Consider the following 24,553-nt stretch of genomic DNA (forward strand, 5'->3'; position numbering starts at 1 on the left):
AAAAAAATCACAACAGACATGCAATTCCTTCAGCTATTAAAGTTTAAAGGAAGTGACTTAACCTCTGCTTAAACTGATCTTGACACACTTGTGCATGTGTGTGTGTATACGGAAATATATGTATGTGCGGGAACACACACACACACACTCCTGATCCTCTGCGAGCTCTGTAGTTGTCACCTGTGGAGGCTATAACGGCATTCCACCTGCACCAACACCTCTGAAATACAACTCCAAGAAATTCCATGAACCTCTTCACATCACACGCACACTTCCTTTTTTTTTCCCCTCCCTCCCTCACTTTCTGTCTCCCTCTCAATGCCTGTGTCTATTCATTGTCCCTGTATTTCTCACTGTTTGTCTGTGCCCCCCTCCTACGCACATATTACGTAGACTTCGAGAAGACATTCTCTGGCCAGTTGAGGTAGTCGTTTCTGGAATAATCCTCTGGGTGGCTGCTAATCCACAGCAGCTGACTCAACATGATTAGGCCGGCCCTCCTCACTTTACATTTGCCCTACGTAACATCTATCTAATGTCCCCATATAGCACTGAGACACCTGAAACTAGTGGGTGGGACTCCCATCGGCCCCCACATTAACACAGCTGCCCCGAACTGACCCCACGCATCCATTTTCACGTGCGTGTCTGTGTGCACGTGTGCATACTGCTTGTTTGCTCTTATTACCATTGTTGTGACATACATCAGAAGTTCCTGAACCAAGAAAGGAGGGAACTTTGGAGAAGTGGTCAGTTGGTTGTAAAATGCATGACTTTTCTGGTTATGCAGAGTTGAGTAAGGGTTAATTTTAGTTAAAGTTTAAGGTCAGGCAATTCCTATGAATGATTAGATGAGTTCTGTTGCATAGTAAATTTGTATGGGTGGCACAGTGGCGCAGTGGTTAGCGCGGTCGCCCCACAGCAAGAAAGTCGTGGGTTCGAGCCCCGGGGTAGGCCAACCTTGGGGGTCGTCTTGGGTCGTTCTCTGTGTGGAGTTTGCATATTTTCCCCATGTCTGCGTGGGTTTCCTCCGAGTGCTCCGGTTTCCTCCTACAGTCCAAAGACATGTAGGTCAGGTGAATCAGCTGTACTAAATTGTCTGTGTGTGTGTGTGTGTGTGTGTGTGTGTGTGTGTTGGCTTGGCGGCCTGTCCAGGGTGTCTCCCCACCTGCCACCCAGTGACTCCTGGGATAGGAGAGCAGGATAAGCAGTTTGGATAATAAATAAATTTGTATTTTGAAATTGTTGTGTTTTATGTGTTTCTATTGTGTTTATCTTCCTGTAAAACTTATATGCAAATCAGATTGAACAATCAAAACTTGTACATTACACTGGGCAAAGGACTTGAGAGGAATTTCGTCTGTGTGGCCTCTGCAGGCTCTGTGTGAGCAAGAGAGACTTACTATGTTTACATGAGCCTGACATCTGGATGTTTTTTGCTTTTATTGATAGAATGGTTTCGCTGTGGTCCGACCCCCTGGACACCATGCTGAGGAGAGCACACCCATGTAAGTAACCTTTATTTAACCAGAAAAGTAGACAAGGGCAGGTTTTTATTAATGGCAACAGAGTGGAGGGAGTAGTTTTGCACAAACAGCTCAGGTTCTGCTATTGGCCATGGAGTGCTTTGTGTATCCCTATCTTACAGTGATGTACTATGCTTTGTATACATTTGATCAACAATTTATATTCACCCGCCCTATCTTTTATAGTTTCTCGTAACTGCATTTTCTCTTTCTCTTGTGCTCTGTTTTCATGTTTCCTGCTTTCCTCCCTTTTCTATCATTGTCTGAAACTCTTGCTAACTTTTTTCTTTCACTCTCTGCTCTTTTTGTCATTATCACTCTCTGTGTTTCTGTCTCTATCCATCTTTGTCTTTATTGTCTTCCTCTCTCTTTCTTTCCTACTCCCAGGGGGTTCTGCTACTTCAACTCGGTAGCCATTGCAGCCAAGCTCATGCAGCAGAGGCTGAGTGTCAGCAAAATCCTCATCGTAGACTGGGTGAGCGTCATGCTTTAGGCCGACCTTCACACCTCCAGTGTCGTGTGAGCTGTGCTAACTTGACCTGTGGATCAGCATATGCTGTATACATATATACCTCTTCCTCTGGAAATTTAGAGTAGCCTCGAATTACAGCTGTATAACACTTTATTTACCCACCAATCACTTTGAGTGGCACTGAAGCATATTCAGAGTTGATCTTGTCAGGAATATACAGCCTCCATAGAAAACAGTACGTGGAATTATCAAGCTTTTGTGAGTCTTTTTATAGAGGCCTACAGTGCTTTACACTGAGACAAACTTTAGATGTGTTAGCAGAAAGTCTATAAATGAATTTGTTAAAGCACAACACTTGGAAAAAAAAAATAATTTTGGGGAATTTAAGTTTGGGCTTGGAATACCCCATACATAGTTTAGCTCCACAAATAACAGCCATTATCGTGTTATCATTTCACCAGTTCTTTGAATTTAAGCTTGGTAATCTATTTTGTGGTGGTGTGTGCATTTTGGATGCGGGGACTTTGTATCCAAAGGAATCTTTGGATTGTAAAGAGTGCAAAACAGCCATCAACCCTAGATATTTTTCAGTGAGAAAGTGGGATTGAAACATGAGATATTCAGGTCAGACACTGTCCCGTCTCTGAGTACAGACACTTAACCGTTAGGAGACTAGACTATTTTCTAATAGGGCATGGCGGAGATGTGGCTGTGTCCAGAGGCAATCCCCTGTAGTGGTGTCCCAAGCTGGTCATGGTTGTCCCCAAAGCCTTTGAAGAGCTTTTTCATTTCCCTTCTGTCAGAGAATCTGTCTGTTAGTGGAGGAATTTGTGGGGCAGCTAGCTAGCTCATTTTCATGCAACTGCACGGGGACACAGCGTACAAAAGCCTTCTTCAGGATATAAAGGATATAAAGAAGCAATGTTATGGCTGTTGTGTTGCTGTTCGAGTAAAAAAGGAATCAAAATTAATAAAAAGTAATGAGTATTGCTGTAAAGGTCACAACAGTCTGTACCAGAGATGCTAATTGTCTGGCAGTTTTGCACCGTTTCTGTTTGCTGCTCTTCTGATAGGACGACAGAAGATTAACTTATTTTTGATGAAACAAAACTAGGTTATTGCAGTAATGTAAAGATATACATCGGAGACCAGTGCAGTTTACTTATTTAAAAGAAACTGGTAAAAAACTGTAAATAAAGGAAATATGTGGCAGTGGATTCTCCTTTTATTTAGTCATTATCAATTCCTCCAGTTCAGAATTAGACCACTACAGGTTTACAGCAGAAATTAAATACTTTGGACTGACTGAGTCTATGACTAAATGGCTAATCTAACAGACTTTAAAACAACCGTGACTTTGCACTCTTTGTTAAGGGATTGCAACTAATTCCGCTCAATTTTATTGCAGTAAATTATTAAAAATCTTTTTTAAGAGCATCCAGGTAGTGTGGCAGTCTGTTCCGTTGCCTATCAACACAGCGATCGCCAGTTCGAATCCCCGTGTTACCTCCAGCTTGGTCGGGCATCACTACAGACACAATTGGCCGTGTGTGTGGGTGGAAAGCCAGATGTGGGTGTGTCCTGGTCGCTTCACTAGTGCCTCCTCTATTCAGTCGGGGCACCTGTTCAGAGGGGAGGGGAAACTGGGGGGAACAGCATGATCCTCCCACGCGCTACGTCACCCTGGCGAAACTCCTCACTGTCAGGTGAATAGAAGCGGCTTGTAACTCCACATGTATCGGAGGAGGCATGTGGTAGTCTGCAGCCCTCCCTGGATCAGCAGAGGGGGCGGAGCAGAGATCAGGACGGCACGGAGAGTGGGCTAATTGGAGGGGTACAATTGGGGGGGAACCCACCCACCCACCCACCCAAAAAAACAACTTTTTTTAAGTCTTATTCAGCCATAAGGTTGTCCCAAAAAATTCACATCAGTAATCTCAGGGAATTAGTTGCAAATGGAAGAAAGGTTTACATACATTCATAACCAACCGGCTCTACCACAGACTTTTTGGCTGCTGAGCAGCACCACTGAAGAAATTTAGGCACGTCCTGCTCAAGAGGAATTGAGCTTAGATGAAAGACAGTACGTTAAATGAAAGTTCAGCCAGTGATCATCGGTTCACACAATGTAGCTCAGAGGATGACATACAGAGGCACACTGAGTTTAGAATATATGTATTCAGTGCCTTATGCATTCATTATTTTTTGCTCTCTAGAGCTTCTGGTTTATTCCTACCTTTCTACTTTTGTTGGCAGGATGTTCATCATGGTAATGGCACCCAGCAGGCCTTCTATGGTGACCCAAATGTTCTCTACCTTTCCCTCCATCGATATGATGATGGAAACTTTTTCCCTGGCAGTGGGGCGCCAGATGAGGTATGAAAAAGGATGTTTTGTTTTTCTTTTTTAGTCTGTTGCCTTTCTCTCTGTCAGTCCTTCTTTCTATTTGCCTGAATTCCTGCCTATGAATAGTCACAGAAGAGAATATTTGGATGAATATTACAGTATATGATATCTGGTTAGTAAGAGATGTTATATATTAGTTCAGGGCACAGGCTTTGGTTCCTTTGTTGATTCTGATTTGTATGATAAACAATTTACAATTCATTTAGTAGAGGCTTTTATCCAAAGCGATGTACATCAGAGAGGTAGTTGGCTTGACTTAGCATTTGGAGTCTAAGCCATGGACTCTTACTAGAGAGTTGTCCCAACTAAGGTTTAAACCCCCGATCTCTGGTGGAACAGGGCCATCTTAATGCATGCGCATGCTGGGCAGTTGCCTGGGGGCCCCACGATCATAGGGGCCCCATGCTAATCTATGTATTTCTATGTAATGAGATTATAGCGATGTGAAAAAACAGGAACAAAAGCGAAGTGTGTGTCTTACTAGATATGACGGATCAGAAGAAGAGCTACTTCTCAGTAAAAGTGAAAAGTTCAAGGTGGAAACAATCCTTCCTGTTCTGGACTCTCTGATCTCTGAACTGACAAAATGTGCATAAGCTTATTCATTGATTGGAAATCTATTTTCCTTCTTCAGTGAATTGAAAACAATTGGTTCTGATAGGCTAAACGAAAAGTGTGAACATCTGGCTAATGTGTATCACAAAGAACTTGATTATGGTGACCTTTTAAATGAATGTGAGCATCTCAAGCACTACATGGTTCTTGATGAAAATTGTGAGACTCTCCCTGCATTGTACAGAAAAATAATTTCAGACAACTTGAAATCTGTTTCCCAATGTTGAAATTGCACTCAGAGTGTTCATGTGCATGATGGTGACCAACTGTGCAGGAGAGCGTTCATTTTCAAGACTGAAACTTATAAAAAATCCGCTTCGCATCACAATGGGGCAGCAGCGTTTGAACTGGCTTTCACTCATGTGTATGGAAAAGGACATCCTGAAGACCATTGACTTCAAGCCAATTATAAAACAATTCTCTGCAAAGAAATTTCACAAATGTTTGTGTTGAACACGTGATTAATAATAAATAATTCATAGTAATTTCATACTGTGCCATCTCCATCTGTATGGTTTACCAATTGAGTATCAGTTATATGTTGACATTTTTGTGTTTTTCAAGGCTCATATTATATTGTTCAAACGTTTGTGTTGATTAATCTTTGCTGTACAGCATGTTTTTTCATGTTTAAACACTGATTTTGTTGGAAGTACCAATACATATATGTTTAATTTTATTGACCATTTACATTTTTATTCCTGTGAGTGGTTGTGTAGGTAGGGGCCCCAGTGCACTGCTTTACCCGGGGGCCTATAATGCTGTTAAGACGGCCCTGAGCGGGAAAGCTGGCATTCTTACCTACTGAGCTATCCAGCAGCAATAAACAAATAATTGACCAAGAGCTTCTTTATTGTGAAACTCAATCAATTTCATGTTCACATCCTAGGTTGCTTTCCAACACATAAGTGTATGCATTGTAGAGTCTTATGTGTTTGTATGAGATGGCAAGTGTTCCCTTGTTTCATAGATAGATGTAGAAACTCCAGTTTTTGTCTGGCGTGCACTGTGGGTTTTGACAGATAGAATAAAGCAGCCCCACCAACTGCTGCCAAACTTCTCCATTAAGCAAGTTGTAGAACCCTCAGGTGAACTGCTCCACAAGTAGAAAGAGATGTATACTGTGGTTTGAGTGCTGGATGTACCTGGTGGTTTTGTTATAGTTATAGCAATGCACTCACTCAAACCTTGGTAACTGCTCAACACAGAACACTATGGCTACTACAGGAGACGATAGAAAGTATAGGTTTGAATAAGAGTGCACTATTTTATGCTTGTCTGTGTATATGTGCACACCAGCTTGCATTAGTGTATGCTGCTATATTTGCATTACTTACTCAACACTGCATTTGTGCGTGGCTTGTACGTGTGTGTATTTGTTCCAGGTGGGCAGTGGAGCAGGTGCTGGCTTCAATGTGAACATGGCTTTTACTGGAGGACTGGAGCCTCCTATGTGCGATGCTGATTACCTGGCTGCCTTCAGGTAAGACCTTGTGATCCCCTTCTGCCTTCAAGAGTCTCTATTCAGAGGGTACCAGGTTCAATCCCCCGTTGCTCTAGATATCTGCCCTGGAAAAAGGGCCATTGAGCAAGTCCTTAGCAGCTCCAGAGCTACTGCTCTGTGGCTGATCCTTTGTTCTGATCTCTCTGTGAAAGAGAAACATGGTTTAAGCAACGTCTTTGTAATGGAATGTGCAAGATTTCACACAAAATAGTTCATAAATCAACTTAGCAAACCCTAAAAACCTTTTTTCATGGGAGGCCGCAGTCCCTTTATGTTCGGTCTGGAAATAATAGATTAACAGTTTCTCCCCATTGGTCATTACCATAAAGGAATCAATAATCAAAAAATAGCTCTGACATTTTTAGCATTAGTAGCATTGTGTAGACTGGATAGATGATTATATTTTTATCAACTGGATAGATAATTTTGAAGTTCATTCAGTGGTCAAAATGTTGGTGATTTGATCCCTAGTGCTGACGATGCCCAAGACTGCTTAGGTTCTACCTAACATGGACTTCTAACTTATCTCAAATTACCTGCCCCAAATAAATAACAAAATATCTCAATATAGTAGAACTGTGATGCCAGGTCTTCTTTATCATTCTGAAGCTGAATTCCTGAGGCAGTGGATTATTGCATGTCTTTCTGTCTTGGGAGAGAGATCCCTCCTGTTACTCTCCCCGAGGTTTCTCCCTGTTTTTTCTCCCTGTTAAAGGTTTTTTGTTTTTGTTTTTCGTTTGGGGGGGGGGGTTGTTCCTTATCCGATATGAAGGTCCAAGGACAGGATGTTATGTTGCTGTAAAGCCCCCTGAAGCGAATTTGTAATTTGTGATATTCGGCAAAACAAACAGAATTGACTTGGCAAGTATTTTTCCTTCAGTTGTGTTGTGGCAATAGAACACATGAGCGATTGCTTACATCATGTTGCTGAAGTTGTATATGTAGTTTAACTGTGTGCATGTATGATACATTTAGTAGAGCCAACAGTGCCCACCATACATGGTGCAGGATGGTTTTCTCTATTGCTACATTTTCACTGTGAAGCAGAAGAGTAGGCTTTATATATATATATATATATATATATTGATAGATTGATAGATTGATAGATAGATACACACACACACACACACACACACACACACACACACACTGCAGGCCTATCTGGGGCTGTTTAACAGGCAGGGATCACCCCCTAATGCCAGGCCTGAATTCTATTAGGACCACTGTCTGGAGCTATTTATAGCCTCAAACATGCAGCGATGCAACACATTCAAATACGCATGCATACACACACAGCTGGGCATGCACACATATGTCCAAGCTTATCGAGCTACACACATTCAAGTATGCTAAAACAAGCATAAACTAATCCACAGATACAACATGTAATGTCATCGGTGCACGTGTGCATGTGCAAACACACTCACACACACACCCACCCACACTATGTTCATACAGTCATTCCCTACCAACATATGGTGAGAAGCAGGTCTGGATTGGTTCCAGGCTGTTTGAAGATGAGCCAGTGTCTGTGTGTCCATCTGGCCTGAACCAGACGCATCAAACTGACAGGTCAATGGTTGGCTAGCCGCTGTCGGCACGCAAGCTCCCGGAAGCACACCTTGGCCCACTAATGCACCCCAGACCCCAATACTGCTCTCATCCTCTGTTTCTCCTCTCATCATCCTCTGTCTCCCTGATCCCGCTGTCTACCCGCTCCTCCTTTCTTTCTCTCTCACCTCCACCAAACTTTTTATTGTCGCCCATCCTCCTCATTATCTTTCATCCTCCCTCCTGCATTACATCCTTCTCTCTCATCCCCCATCCTGCTCTCTCTCCCCCTTTCCTTTCCCTATCTCTCTTTCCTTCGTGCTTCCTGTCATCCTCTATGTCTGGCCTCCATTTTTCAATCTGCCATTATCGTCCTTCTCTCTGTTGTCCCACCTTCCAGTCTACCCCATCCACCATACGTTGTCCCTCTGATGTCCACGTGCACCACTGACAGCCCAATAAACCATGTCAACATCACATTAGGTTATTAATGATCCAGCAGTGAAGGCAATGCAGTATGCCCCACGCACAAATATTTCCCCTTGTATATCAGGTAATTCAGTGTTTTTGTTGGAGATGTTACTTTCGTCTAAGTTTAAATACTACCCACATTTTTACTCTTAATTAACTAAACCTTTTGTTTTTGAATCTAAATAAAAAATTTGACTTGTGCTGTATGCTTATGCCAAACCCATGTATCATGTAGGCTGTCAGTCTGCATTTATCTGGACCATCTTACACTTAACAGATTTTCAAAAAACAAACCTAGCCCTCTACTTAAATTCCTTATAGAAGCTTTAATGTGAAAAAGGCCATGCCATAGAGTTATGACCAATTAACTAATCAATCCTCCCACAAATTTACACTGTCCCTGGGTAGCTATTGGCACAATTAAAATCCACTTACAAATCAGTTGGCAACATCTCTTGAGAATAAAATGAGCATCTAATGACGAAGAAATTGTTTATTGTCAGCATTGTGCCTGTGTTAGACTGTAACAGTAGTCGAGTACATGGAGTGTACTAGTGTGTTTAATCCAATTTTTCTATAATGATGCAGTGGTCTAGTTTGGGCTTGGAAATAGGTCTTGTTTATTAATCTGCTATATTTCACTTGAGAAATTTTTAAATATATACAGTCCTCCCTGGCTCTTGAAACAGTATACTGGAGGACATTTGACTTTGTCCAATCTTGCCCTAAAATCTGTTATCTTGGAATCTCATTGGCTGTGTGTTATGTTAGATAACTCCTTTGCCAACATGAAGGTCCAAGGGTTACTGGCTCACAGAGATGTCCCAGTCATGCTCTCACTCATAACATCTTTGGAATGGCAAACATCTGAGTGTGCCTCCATGCACATCAATATGTTCCTGGAAATATTTATTTGTATTTCGAACCAGGGGTTCCGCTGTGTCACCTCAGACCCAAGCGTCATCAATCCCCGGAGGCCATAGCAGTACCTGATGATTTATTGGTCCCAAAGGGCAGAAAAAGTCCAGTCTCCCAGCTCATGGATGTACCACACACACACACACACACACACACACACACACACACACACACACACGCTAACACACATACTCCCATCTTACAGTTATACATGTGTTTGCAGCTTATACTCAAGCAAACATATGCACACACTATGAGTCACTTTATGTCACACACAGTGGTATACATACACACGCCTGGCGACGTAGGTATCTAGTTCTGCACAGGTGAACATGCGTGCAGATAGTATATACAAGCATGCACCCAATTAGGTACACTCACAAACATGAACAATCGTGGGTTTGTATATTTTACTGCAGGTGCCTTCGCCACAGACACATGTAGCCACACATGTATAAAAATGCAAGCATGCACACAAAACCTGAAACACACAAAGCCTTCACATTTTAATGCTAATACATGCACTTCGCCACAGACATAAATGATACATACACAATCATTCTTTTAACCCTATTCTTTATCCATCTATTGTACCCCCCCACATACACACACACACAGACCGCATCTCCACCACCACTGATCTCTGTCCATCTCTCTCTCTCTCTCTCTGTTTCTCCCCCTCTCTCGGGGAGTGGATGTGTGCCTTGCGGCCAGCACCATCCCATTCCTCCACTGGCCTGTGCCACGTTGCATTTGCAGGGGATCAAGCCTGAGCCTTTCGAAAGTACAGAGAAAAAAGATAAGAAAATTGGCCCTAATGAAAACCAGAAGCACTGTCTCTATTTCTCCCTCTCCCTCTTTTCTTTTTTCCTCTGTCTCTCTCTCCTTCTCTCACCTCCTCCTTTGCCCCCCCCCCACCCCCTTACCATGAACTTGGAAATAAGAGAGAGGAGTAGAATTAAACTTAATTCAAACCAGCTCTCCACAGCGCCAGATGACATGGCTTTGAAGTGTAAGTGTGCGTGTGTGAGCGTTCTCTCTCTCTCTCTAACTCTTTTACTTTTTTGTGAACAGAGAGGGGAGAGGGAAAGCCTCACAGCGCTACAACAGTTAACCTTTTGTTGCCTGGTTTCATGAGCACTACTCCTTTTTAAGGTTAGGGTGTCTATATTTTCCTCCAAGCCAGCCCCAGCATGTCCTGCATCAGGCTTCTGGTGATCGGACAAGCCTCCAGCTTTTTAGTAATCAGTCCCAGTCCATAGCAGGGGAAATCTAGGAATTAGCTAGTAATGGTAATTGGCTCTGGCTTAACATCCATAGAGTGGGTCCAGCAGGGCAGAATGCAGGGTGGCCTCGTAGTTAGACATCTTCTTGTGCTCAGAAGTGTCACAGGTTAAATTCCCACAGCAGGAAATGTCTCCTTCCGGCATGCCACCTAGCAAGGCATCAGACCTCTACTGACCTACTCTCACTGCATCAGCCAACGTCCTCTGCATTGGTCCCAATACATTGTATTTTCATGCAATACAAGAAGAAACATCTAATTTCATTTCGTTTAAATTTTGAACTGAAGGTGCTTTTCTTAAAGCGTCCCTCGGATGCCCTCTATAGTTTTCAAGAGTAATACTAATTTGATGTTTTATGTGGTTTTATGCATATTCAGATACATTTGAGGAGTTATTAATTTAAGATATCTAGCTTATTACAAGTAATATTACGGCCAGTGGTACAGTACTCATTGTACATTTTAGCCGTTTACATTGCAGTCCATGTTATAATTTGGACACCACTAGATCAGATGTGAAATGTTGAGTGTTGATTGAAAGATACGTTGTAACAAGACCAGGGCAAAACCTATTTTATGGCTGGACCGTGTATGGTCAATGTTCGAAATTGTGGCAAATTTGTTAGCAGGATAGTCAGTGGTAGTGTCTATAATGTTAATTCCTGGATATCAAATGTTCATCTGCAATTTTCTGTAGTGGTTCCAGTAATATGTGTTGTTAAGTGTACTGAAGCAGCATATCACATGACATGGTTAAGCTACGTTCCAGTAAAAACAAAAAAAGGGCTATAAATGCAGTTGCAAGAACAATACTTTGCACTCATATCTTGGGATGTTTGGTTTGAAAGAGAACTTAATTTGATTGTAATTATAACTATTCTAATTATCTGTTATTCTCCGATTTTTCATCTGTTTCTATCTACGGATGTCTGTTTTTCTAAATTCTTCTTCTTTTTATTCAAACGATAAATTTACAACGATAAGGCAAACATTACAATTGAAAACTTTTCATCCTCTAGAAAACAATGAGCAGAAACCACAAGAGATGTAAAACATGTACACAAACCATACAAAAAAAGGCATAATATAAATCAATTATGCAGAATAAAACATAAAATAACCATAAATAAATCAATTAAGCAGAATAAAATGTAAAACAATAATAAAATAACTAAATCGTAAATAAGGGTTGACTAAACAATTGTTCGTTTTTAAGATACTACATTGGTCAGATCATTTTCTAGTAATCCATAGAGATCTTTGGCACATTTTGATTTCATTAATTTCAGGGACTTAATATAGGGTTGAGTTTCATTATAGTAGCATATGAAGATGGGTGGAGTCTTAATAAATTTAGCCTTATGAATAAAAAATTTGGCTAAAATAAAACATTGATCAGCAGGTCCAATTTTTTTATCTTCTAATAACACACCAAAAATGATACTATTATGATCTATAATATGCATTGTTGTGGTTTTTCTACTTAACCATTCCATAAATTGTTTCCAGAACAATTGGGTATGAGGGCATGAAGCAGAGAGATGCTCTGTTGTTTCAATATCACCATTATAGAAAACACATTCATTATTCTCAAATCCAAATCTTAATCTTAAATATTCACTGGAAGGATGGAAATCATTCGTTACTTTGTAGGGAATTTATTTTATTTTGGGTGGAACTGGTTATTTGAAGAATTTGGTTCTCAATTTGGATGCTATTGGTTGGTAAAAAATGTTTAAAATATAATTTCTATGAGACTGAGCAGAGTATAAATCGTTTGTTAAAATAGACCGAGTGAATTTGTTCGAACACCTTTCATCAAAAAAATTAATTCCATTTATAAAAGGTGTTGGGAGATGGGATGGGGACTGAGAATACACTGCTATATTTTTTGCTAAGATAAGAAATGTATTGGGTATGGCATTGATAAGAGATTTAAATTCGTTGAGATTGCAATCAAAAATAAATTTATAGCAAAAATCATTGTAAAATAGTACATCCCCATTCACATCTAATCGGTCCATTGCACACCAAGTATTTATATCCATCCAGTTCCTATAAGACAAAGATTTTCCTTTGCGAAGTATGTATCTGTTGTTCCGCAATGGTGTATTATGAGGTGTGAAGTTGTGGTTGTAAAATAATTTCCAAAAAATTAAAACTTGATGATATTTAGAAAGTTTAAGAGGTAATTTGGTTACATTGAAATCACATTTTAAAACAAATTCTGTACCACCCATCTCATCAAATATAGTTTGGGGGAATATGTGCCAGATACTGCCAGGGGATTTAAAACATTGTTTCAGCCAATTCAGTTTTAAAGTACCACTCATTTATTCAAAGTCTATAGCCTTTAGTCCAACTTCAGAATGAACTTTGACAGTGATAGTTTTTTTGATATAGTGTGTTTGATTCCTCCATATAAATTTGAAGTTGAGTTGGTTTATAGACTTAACAAAGTCTGAACTAAGTGCTAGTGAAGATGCAGGGTGAACACCTCTAGAGATAATTTCCATCTTGGTGAGATGTTTGCTACCAAAAAATGGATAAATCCCTTTGCAACCAAACATTTTTAGAGTTTACATTCATCTATTTTGTTGGTCAAATTAAGCTTTTCACATTACTTTTGATCGTTTGTTACATAAATACCAAGGTATTTTACCACAGTTTTAACAGGTATTTCATAAATGACAGTTTGTGCACATTCATGGTCAGACAGCAGTTCACATTTTTTGAATATTGAGCACTAGTCCAGAGGCCTTTGAAAAGAGTTCAATGTTCTGTATGGCATACAGGAATCTGATGTTCGTCCTTGAGAAACAGGGTTGTGTCGTCCGCAAATTGACTTATAACAAGTTCTGAACCAAATATGTTTAAGTGTTTTCAAGTTCTCACAGTTCTTTATCATAATAGCTAACATTTCTGCTGCCAAAATTAAGTCCTGGACTCGCCGGACAACCATGTCGGATTTCTTTCTGAATATCAAAACGAGGGGAGGTACCATGAAGTAATGAAACGCAGCTATTAATGTCCTGGTAAAAAATCTCTGACCTTTGTGAAATTGTCCCCAAAATCAAATGCCTTCAAAGAATGTATCATGAAGGGGTGTTCAATCATGTCGAAGGCCTTTTTGAAATCGAGAAATAAAATGAAACCCTTATCCTCAATCATTTCACTGTATTCTAGTATAGCAAGAATAAGACGGATGTTATTGTAAACAGAACTACCATTTAAGAAACCTGACTGGGTTTCACTGACAACTTGAGATATACGTACCTTCTTTTTTTTAGACCATTTGTGTAAATATGTGCTAATAACTTGTAGTCATTGTTCAACAATGTGATAGGTCTTAGATTGTCTATTATTTTGGGATTTTTACCTGGTTTTGGAATTAGCACTAGTTTCATACTTGTTGGAAGAGTATACTCACCAAGAGCCTCAGTCAACACATTATAAAGAAATTCTTTAATTTCACACCAAAAATGTTTATAAAAATTTGCTGTTAGACCATCAGAACCTGGGGATTTGTCCAAGTGTAAACGATTGAGTGCATTATCCAATTTTTAAAGCGTTATTTCTGCATCACGAATATTTTTGAACTCTTGTTCAATTGTGGGAATCTTATCTTTAATCAGTAGAAAAAATGTTAAGCAATCATGTTCTATGTAAACGATCACAGAAGGAGAAGATTTCATTAGAAATTGTTTTAGGATCAGAACATTCTTCATTTTCAATCGACAGTGTTTTGATGGCATTTCTCTCATGATGACTTTTTTCTAGTTTGCAAAAGTAGAAGGTGTTTTGTTCTCCTTCTTCTATCCATTTAGCCTTTGATCAAATATATGCACCCTTAGCTTTGCAGACAAAGATGGCATCAAGCTTGTTTTGCAATTCCATAATTTTCTGTTTGTCCTCCTCAGTGGGATCACTTTTATTACAATGTGTGTTCAATTCCTTAATTGAATCTGTTCCCTCCTTTCTGGCCATAAGAGCTTTTTCTTTACTTAAATAAATTGAATATTTTCTGACCTTATACTTAAAGAATTCCCATTTGTTTACATATGATTGAATTTCAGGGTCATTTTGAGACTCCTCCAGCATGGCTGTGATTTTCTGACAGTAACCTTCATCTTTCAATAGACTTGAGTTAAATTTCCAAAAACCTTTGTTGTGTCTGTTAGTTGGCTTCAGCTCCAAGTGTATTAGACTGTGGTCTGTTAAAGGGGCACTATCCATTTTTAAATCAGAGACAAATTTTGATAATTTATGCTTAAGCAACCAATAATCAATTCTAGATTTACATGTTCTATCTGGTTTAAACCAAGAGTACTGTACTCTCTCAGGGTTCTTGACTCTCCATATATCCTCTAAACTCAGTGTGTTACAGAAGTCTGTTATGGTGTTGTTACAGTGATGTGTGTCAAACTTTGATGGGCACACGTCTTTCCATTCATCTAGGGTCATATTAAAGTCTCCCCCAACTATAATATTTTGTGTAGGATACAGGATTTTCATTTCCTCAACCAATGTGCTAATATCTGACAGCAAATCCTTGTTCTATGTGCTGTTATTGTAGCCATAAAGATTGCAAAGAATAAAAAAATGAATCCTCTATATTCACAACACAATCCAATGACCATTTACATCTGTTTTGTAATCTGTGACCTTCCCTGGGCAATTGTTAAATAAAATAGCAGCTCCACCTGAGCGTGTAGAACCATGGCTGAATATCGTTCTATCCCCCACTGGTTAGACCAGAATTTAACATCATTTTCACTTGAATTAGTTTATTGTAGGAATGTAATACGGGCTTTTAGTCCCTTACAGAATAAAAGGATTGTTTTTCTTTTGATTTTATTTTGTAGACCTCTAGTATTCAAACTTTTAAATGTTATATGACACGTTAAGGAAGATATTAAAATAATAGGAAAAAAATAAAAATAGACAAAAGTAAAAAGTATTAGTAGTGTTTGTAGACTCTATTTTCTCTAACTAGACCAGTTTTCCAAAGGCAGTGTCCCTTAATGAAATATTCTAATTATGCTTCCTGTTATAAGAGGCCATTATTTTGTACGTACAAGAAATATAAACAGCATCATACAAAGAAAAATCTGAGTAAACTAACTTCTGAATGCATAGTCATTTAACACGTGTGTGTGCAGTGTAATGGCACTGGAACAGGGCACTATTTTATTTATTTATTTTTGCTTATACGTGCCATGAAAATAAAAAAAACAAAGTCGGAACGACTAACAGTCATTTAACAGATAATACATATTTGCGAAATTGTGTCAACACGTACATGTGGATGTAACCTGAGCTGGTTTTACCTGTACCTATGGTACTGGAATAATACGGCTGTTGATGTAACCAGTGCCACCACGCTAAAAGGCTGTTAGACCAAATGTTCTGGCTTCCTTTATCTTCGGCCACACAGCGTCTCGGGCCTCCCTGTCGGCTTTGATCAGATCTTCAGTGAAGCGGATCCCGTACTCCTTACATGCAGCGTGATTCTTGGAAGCTTGCCATATTGCATCCCGATGAATCCTCACGACGCCAACTTTTGCCTTGCGTCTTTCTTCCAAGGCGATGTGGTGTGTCGACAACGTCTTCCATCTTCCCTGTCCACTGTGGCGCGATTTTGGACAGTATCTTGATTATTCATTCTCTTGTGATTTCTTTTAGACCGTGGATATGGAGATTCCAGCGCCTTTTGTATCTCTCACTCTAATACCCGCTCTTTGAGCTCTTTGTTTTCAACGGTGATTGTATACATTTGCGTTTCCAGAGTTTTCACTTTATCTTTGCAGTCCTTGACTTCTTTGAGGTTAAAATCCAAACTGTTCGCCAGATTGGCAGTAGCAAGGGTATTATCATTCAGCTGGGAGTTGAAGCTTTCTACCATAGAAGTAAGACTTTTCACAACCGCGAAAATGGCGGCGCTGGATATGTATCCTCAACAGCGATATCACGAGAGTCGTTAACTTTCTACTTCTGGTGGGCACGGGGATTTTTGTTGATTGCGTTTGGGGGTTCCGTTTTTTGTCTTGAGATGCTGGCATTGGTCTCCATATACATGCTCGAGTTGGCTGTACTAACTTTAGCGTAGTCATGCCCGTCAAGTGCCTTCCCCTCGGTACTCGACATTTTTTTTTTTTTTTTTAGTCAGGAAGGATAACTTTATGTATGATTTTAGGGACTGTGCAAACAGAGCTGAGTGGGGTACGTCTACTGGCTAACCATGTGCCATGGGGAGCCATGTGTATGCAGGTTTTCATTCCAGCCGGACTCCACCCGCCATTTCGCCTTTCGCCTTCGTTGTCTTCTTCGCCCTCTTCTTCTTCTTCTATAGCGGATCGCAAACCAGCAGGTGCATACCGCCACCCACTGTGTCGGAGTGTGTAGATGCGCAAGTGTACGTGGGTACAGAACAACATTACTAATGTGAAAGCTGAGCAGCAGGGGTGTGGCGCTTCACACATACGCAGATTTCAGAGGAGACAGGTGGCATGTTGGAATGGGACAAGCGAATAGTTATGACATCTCATACGAGTCCACTTCTGTGTTTTGGTGCAGTAGTTCTCACACCTGCCATACATGAGTACACACCGTACTCGAGACCGCCTTTTCAAGTGAACCCGGGCACAGTTCGTTGATCTGTGCCCTGGTACAGTACCCAGTGTTCACACCAATCAAACAAACTCAACTTTGGGGTCAAGTGCACTCAGATCAAGGCCTAGGTCCCTAATGTGAAAGCCTCCTCACTCTGTATTTAAAGCACCCCAAACAACAATCACTCTGTTTTATCAGGGTGATTATTGTTTGGGGGTGCTTTAAATGTGCACTCTTCTTCATGCCTCTCAGCTCTCTTTCGGTACATGGAGAGCTGTTTTTTCTCCTACTCTGCTCTATGCTGCACTGATACAGTGTGCAACCCGATGTGGAAAGAGAAATAAAATAGTCCATTCTTAGTGTTTCAGTAGTATCCACAAGTCGCAATATATTCCGTTTGTTAGCATGCGGTAAATGTGGAATGAGCCGGAACCGCTGCACCTATTCATTTTGAAAGAGCAACGGCCACCTGGAAAACATCCAGAAATTGGTCGGCCGACCAATCGTGTAACTTCAGTGATGTCGTTGGCCACCTGATCCAGCAGCCCAATCGTGTAAATTGATCACTCAGTAACTCCAAAAATGATCACCCACAGTGATCACGGAGTCATTGACATTCGCGTTTGCAGGGCTGGTCTGGTCCAGCCAAAAAATGACTAGTTGCCAGAGAGGGAGTCCTCTTGGCTCTTTACACTGCAATCATGCCAAAACACCTGTCTCCATTATTCCCTATCTGTGTGTATGTGTGTGTGTGTGTGTGTGTGTGTGTGCATGCGTGTGTGCGTGCGGCGTGTGTGTGTGTGTGTGTGCATGCGTGTGTGCGTGCGGCGTGCGTGTGTGCGTGCGGCGTGCGTGTGTGTGAGTGAGTGAGTGTGTGTCTCCATGCGTACATATGCACGTGTGCACAAGAAATTGTGGGATGGGTGTGTTGCAGCCCATTCATTTCCTATAGTTTTTCTTTTTTTTTCCCCCGGCTGGAAACCTTCAGTGGGTTAACACACAGCAGGAGATACTGTGGGTTTTTTCTCTCTCTTTTTGCTGTCTTGGCATTCAGGAGTTAGATGTGTGTGTGTGTGTGTGTGTGTGTGTGTGTGTGTGTGTGTGTGTGTGTGTGTGTGTGTGTGTGTGTGTGTGTGTGTGTTGCTTAACAGCTTCACCTTTTCCCTAGCCCACTTCCCTCTAAAACATAGTTTCACTACCCTGAAAGCAATAAAACACACAAACATACAAACTGCACTAAAGTCCAGCCATTATTTTTGTTTGTTTGTCTTTCCTCTGTTATTGAGTCATTTCTAAATTAATAATTAAACAAACAAAAAAGCACGCATCAACACATGTATCCTACACACACATCTGCTTCAACACAAACACTTCCGTGCATAAGCACACATAGTTAAATTGAAGTGCAGTGTTTGATCTTCATCTTATATAGGACTTTGATATGTTTACACCTGTTGCTAGGTAAACACTCTGAAACAACACTTTCAACATGTGTACACTTCTTTATTCACGGAGTCCTAACTGACAAGAGAGATGGAGAGAATGAGAGAGAGAGAGCCAGCGTTGGCTTGGATCGCAGCCCCGGCTCTCTCAGGATGTCCTGTAGCTAAGGCTCAGTCGTAAACTCTCCCCTCCCTTAATTAACAAAAGGCCTTTTTCATCTCCGCATGCATGGCCTCTGATTCACGCACAATTAGTCCTCCCTTAAAACCCCTGGTTTCCTCTCACGCCGGCTGGCTAATTGATCGCTGTGGCTTTTTTTATTCTGTTGTATGTCGGGATGTTATTCCGGTGGAGGAGGGAGGTGGCAGCTGAGGGGAATCTAATGACACTAGCAGTTTGGGATTGGGACTGTCTCTTTGTGTCATAACCTCGATGTTCAGGGTCACCTTGTGAAGGCGTATGACAGCCCACATGTGCGCTTGTGGCCAGCTCTCTTTTGTATGGGGTCTGTTATGGTGTAAAAGTTACTGGCCAAGGTTGTGTGTGTGTGTGTGTGTGTGTGTGTGTGTGTGTGTGTGTGTGTGTGTGTGTGTGTGTGTGTGTGTGTGTGTGTGTGTGTGTGTGTGTGTGTGTGTGTGTGTGTGTGTCTTTGTTTGGGTGGCTGGTTGGGTGTGGAGGGAGAGAATAAGACAAGCTTGAAACAAAATCTGAAAATACTGCTGAAATCGCTGTAAGACTGACCTTACATCCATAAGCATGATGGCCCAGTGGTTAGCACTGTTGCCTCACAGCAAGAAGGTCCTGGATTCGAACCCCAGGCCATTCCAGGTCCTTCTGTGTGGAGTTTGCATGTTCTCCCTGTGTCTGTGGTGGGTTTTCTCCAGGTGCTCCGTTTCCTCCCACCATCAAAAGACTTGCTTTTTTTTTTTACTACTTTATTAATCCCTGTGGAGAAATTCTGTTTCTGCATTTAACCTATCCTAGCTGTGTAGCTAGGAGCAGTGGGCAGTCGCTGTGCGGCGCCTGGAGACCAACTCCAGTTTGTCTTGCCATACCTCGGTCAGGGGCACAGACAGGAGTATTAAACCTAACATGCATGTCTTTTTGATGGTGGGGGGAAAACAGAGCACCCGGAGAAAACCCACAACAGACACGGTGAGAACATGCAAACTCCACACAGAGTATGACCTGGGATGACCCCAAAGGTAGGACAACCCCGGGGTTCGAATCCAGGACCTTGTTGCTGTGAGGCGACAGCGCTAACCACTGGGCCACCGTGCTGCTCAAGCTCCACACAGAGGATGACCTGTTGTTGTATGTTATGCATGTTAGGGTTAATACTCCTTTCTTTTGGACCTCCTAAGGGCTCTTTGAAACAGAGCCTTTTGGAGGCCCTATACATGAAATGAAAGTTATTTTGTTTGTTTGTTTTTAAAATAAGTAACCTTTACATATTGCAATCCTGCTGACCATCCAAGGCATTACAGGTATGGGGCCTGAATTGCTTGGGTTTGGTCTGAAAATAAAGATGTTGCATTTCACCAGGAAAATACACTTCAAAGTCAGCATAAATTACTAGTTTGGTTGTAAATTAGTCAAAAATTATTACTTTAAACTGTGTTTGTCACTATTTCCATAAAACAAACAAAAATCTAAAGACCCTTTGTTTCCTGTGTTGGGCCTCCAAAGGGCTCTGAAAGTAAGCCTGTGCCAAGGCTGTGTCCATGAAATGTAAAAATTAAAACTTTGTCATAGAGCTAAGCTAAATACATTATTGGAAATGTCTCCACCTGTAGAGTAACATTGTCAGTCTGAAGATTGTAAATAGCTCCTGCTTTGAAATATTGACCACTGAACCTTGACCTCAGTGCATGTTGGAAGGCTTGCCATTCAGCCACAGAAGGGGTTGCAGACATGGGATCAATTGTTATAGAGAGCTCCTGATTCCGCTATGTGTATATACCCATATGGCTGTAGTAGTCACCAAGTAGGGTGCTGTCAAAATTAATTTTCACCCATTTAACAATTAGCTATTTAAAATCGGATCACACCAATGTGTTTCCCATCCCCTTGAACCCTCTACTGTACCCTCAATTCAGTATTCACAACTTCCAGTTCTAGATAATACACTTATATATTTTTAAAAACTTCAATTCACATGAGCTAAGTATAGAAATGTTGATTTATTTAGGGTATTTTAGCAAGTATTTTATAAACGCATTTTGGGGTTGTGTTCAATGTTGGAAACGTTGCATTCCAACAAATTTCTGGTGAGACCTGAAAGACTCTTCATAATAACTAACAAACTAAAGATCATATAAATTCAGTGAACGAAAATTATGAAAATGAAATGCATTTTAATGCTGAAAATATCTTAAAATATTGCATTTTCCACTGAGGATAAAAGGAATGTTAGCCTTTTTTTTTTCTTTTCCTTTTCTTTTTTTTTCTTCTTTTTTTTTGCTGACAAAAACTTGGTCACGTGATGTGGATGCAGGCTCCACCAAAATAGGCTATAAGTTGAATTGTTGATATGAAACGTATATTTGGTGCAGAAATGTTGAGATTTTAATGTATCCGTGGTTTGCAGAAATGTGAAATGCCAACATTTTATTCTGTCGACTGGATTGATGAAAGACAAAGGGGATAAAGCTCAGTCAAAACTCTGTCTCAGATCTTAGGTCAGTTTAGGCAGATGTGTTTCCAGAGAAGAATCTAGAGCACTCAACTGCCTCTGAGCACAATTTCTTAATTTGTCAAATACAGATATATGTTGAGAAACAGCCTTAAAAAAAAAGAAGCAAAATCTGCATATTGTCCGGAATAGGAGCAGCCACTGAATAATTTCTGTGAGGAAAAGATCACAACAACAATACATTATTATCCTTATTGTTATTATTATTATTATTATTATTATTATCAATAACATCAGTCTAATCTAGTTTGATCTAACCCAGCCTAATCCACCAATGTAAAGCTGTTCATCCAACCATCCATTATCCAAGCCACTTATCAGAATTTGGGTCACGGGATGCTGGAGCTGATCCCAGCAGTCCAGGCATGAATTATAGGTGAGACAAAAAGAGTCATCATCTAAGTTTAGTGTCAGTCTAGCAGTGGAAACTCCAACAACCACTTATCATGATTCATTGTATCTCAACATTGATTGGATTTCAGTGTGTGAAACATCATACGTCCAGATGCTCACCACCAGATACGCTGTGTGACAGAAAGAGTCCGTTCTCAAAAAAAGCCCTCTTTACCCACACCAATCCAAGATTACAGTTATCCTCCCTAATTATCATTCACACACAGGAACTCAAGTACATGCATGCACACTACATATCCTCTGAAGGATCTTAATAATAATAATAATAAATAGTAGTAATAATAATAATAATTATTATAAAGATGATGATAATGTTTTATTTGTACAGCGCATTTCCATACACTTATGATATGAACACTTTGCAAGATAATTTTTTATCATAAACCATTTGTTATTGTTTTCTCAATCAGTCAAAGTTCTCTCTCTAGACACCTGCTACCTCTCGCGAGCAGGCACTTTTATCTATTTTTTGTACATTTCCCATCTCTCTCCTCTTTCACCTCCCTCCATCTCCCCCCATCTTATTTTTTATGACGTTTCCTCCTAAGCATGTGCCAGCGGTGTGATGACACACACACAATGACGCACACACTCCATGTAGTATCCATACTGTCTAGGGTTACCAAAAAACTCCCAGTAATGCCTCCAGCCTCTCCCTCAGACAGCTGTGTGTATGTATGTATGTGTGTTGGTTTGTGGTTGGGGGTGTGGTATGCCCACTCAAGAGCTATAATTTGGTGGCAAGCGGGAGATGGAAAAAAAAAGTTGGCCTAGGAAGATCAGGGCACACTGCCTGCCCACAACCAGTGCACCAGCACCATGTTTCTCGGGTCAGCAAAGTACAGGGGACCTAAGACGGATCTCTGTTGTACTGTGTCACTCACAGTCTTTACCAAAACACTGCCTGCACAAATATCCTAGACCAGGAAAAAAAAACCTGTTTCAGAGTGTAACATCCCACAGATGCTCTCAAGGAGCCACTGGTTCTGCCATCTGGGAAGTCTTGCTATTATTATACCATGCAGACAGCATGTCATGCTAACCCAGAAGAACATGACACATTGAACAAAGTCTGACTGGCTGTACTCTGCTCTGTATATTGCCCATATCCTTAGGTACTGTAGAGTAAGTGCTAAAAGTTAGAAATAATAGAAAAAAAGAATGATGATATACGTAAAATAAATGTGGGATAACTAATAAATGTAATCAGCTACAGAAGGGGTGGCTAGCCATGTGCCATGGAGAGCCATGTGTATGCAGGTTTTCATTCCAGCCGGACTCCACACCAGGTGATTTCATTGATTAGCAACCTTCAACCAAAGAGGAAGAATATATCAGTAAAATCACATGGTGTGGAGTCGGGTTGGAATGAAAACCTGCATACACATGGCTGTCCATGGCAAATGGTTAGCCACTGCTGAGCTACAACTAAATGATCATTCTCTTAGTGATTTACATCTAGGCCTACTCTTTTTAACTTGCTAGATGTTGAAGAAGCAAAAGGTTCCAATTAACAGTGGCAGACAATAGCATCAGTCTAATCTAATCTAGTTTGATTTTACCCACCTAATCCTCCAATGTAAAGCTATCCTTGCGTGAATTATAGGTGCAAAAGAGTCATCATCTAAGTTTTGCATCAATCTAGCACTGGAAACTCCAAGAACCACTTATAGTGAGTCGTTATATCTCAACATTGATTTGATTTATGTGTTAAACATCACACATCCAGACAATCTCTACCAGCTGTGTTATAGAAAGAGTCCAAGATTACAGTTATCCCCCCTAATTATCATTCAGATGTAGGAACTCATGCGTACATGCACACTACATATCCTCTTAAGGATCTATTGTCAGCCAACAAGCACACATAAATGAAACACTGAGTATATATACAGGTTGATGTGTTGATGTAAAGCCCCTTGAGGCAAATTTGTAATTTGTGATATTGGGCTATACAAATAAAATTGAGTTGACTTGACTATGCATTTGCTTTTTAGATATATATAGCACTTCGGGAAAAGTTAAAACCAGAATGATTTGTACAGGTAGACTGTGTCTGATGAAAATTCTCTACAGGAAATTAATTAAAGAAGTCTTGTAATATTTAGCTTATCCATCTGGATTCTCCATGTTTAAAAAGGATAATGCATCAAAGGGAATATAACATCCATTTAACATAATTTCAAAATAATGTTCTTCATAGGTATGCTTTCACTTCAAATGTGACAGAATCCAGTTTATTCTATTTCCCTCTTTCTTCTGTTGACTTACCTGCACCAACTCTAATCCATAAACACAACCACAGCTAATATACCTCCCCAAACAAGAACTGGCAAAGTGGAAAATGCTCTCTGGAAATACTACTGATGGTTTATTTTGTTGATGCTACCACTTTACCTTTATTCTGAAAGGAAGTATGTGAAATAAGAAAACTTTTATGGGCTTAAAACCTTACATTTTCGTGGTCCTTTTATGACCCTCGATTTTAATGCTTCCCTTTCCTGTGCTTCTTTTTCTGTCTGTTGTACTGTTGAATTTGCCTTCACTGCCTGAAATACATATTGTGAAAATGTTGGCAAAATCCAATATCTAACTTAAACCCATGGGATGAATTATTATGTTTGTATCATGAAATCATGTG

At 40.4% G+C, this 24,553-nt stretch overlaps 1 protein-coding gene across 1 annotated transcript in view; it reads left to right on the forward strand.

Moving 5' to 3' along the window:
* hdac4 (histone deacetylase 4) overlaps positions 1-24,553 on the forward strand; it is a 218,972-nt gene that overhangs the window by 177,756 nt on the left and 16,663 nt on the right. Inside the window, exons 20-23 of the mRNA XM_056289300.1 lie at positions 1,453-1,508; positions 1,914-2,001; positions 4,255-4,374; positions 6,405-6,502. Coding sequence (XP_056145275.1) covers positions 1,453-1,508; positions 1,914-2,001; positions 4,255-4,374; positions 6,405-6,502 — 362 coding nt within the window. The remainder of the gene's footprint in view (positions 1-1,452; positions 1,509-1,913; positions 2,002-4,254; positions 4,375-6,404; positions 6,503-24,553) is intronic.

Source organism: Lampris incognitus, chromosome 11, assembly GCF_029633865.1.
Source record: "Lampris incognitus isolate fLamInc1 chromosome 11, fLamInc1.hap2, whole genome shotgun sequence".
NCBI lineage: Eukaryota > Metazoa > Chordata > Actinopteri > Lampriformes > Lampridae > Lampris > Lampris incognitus.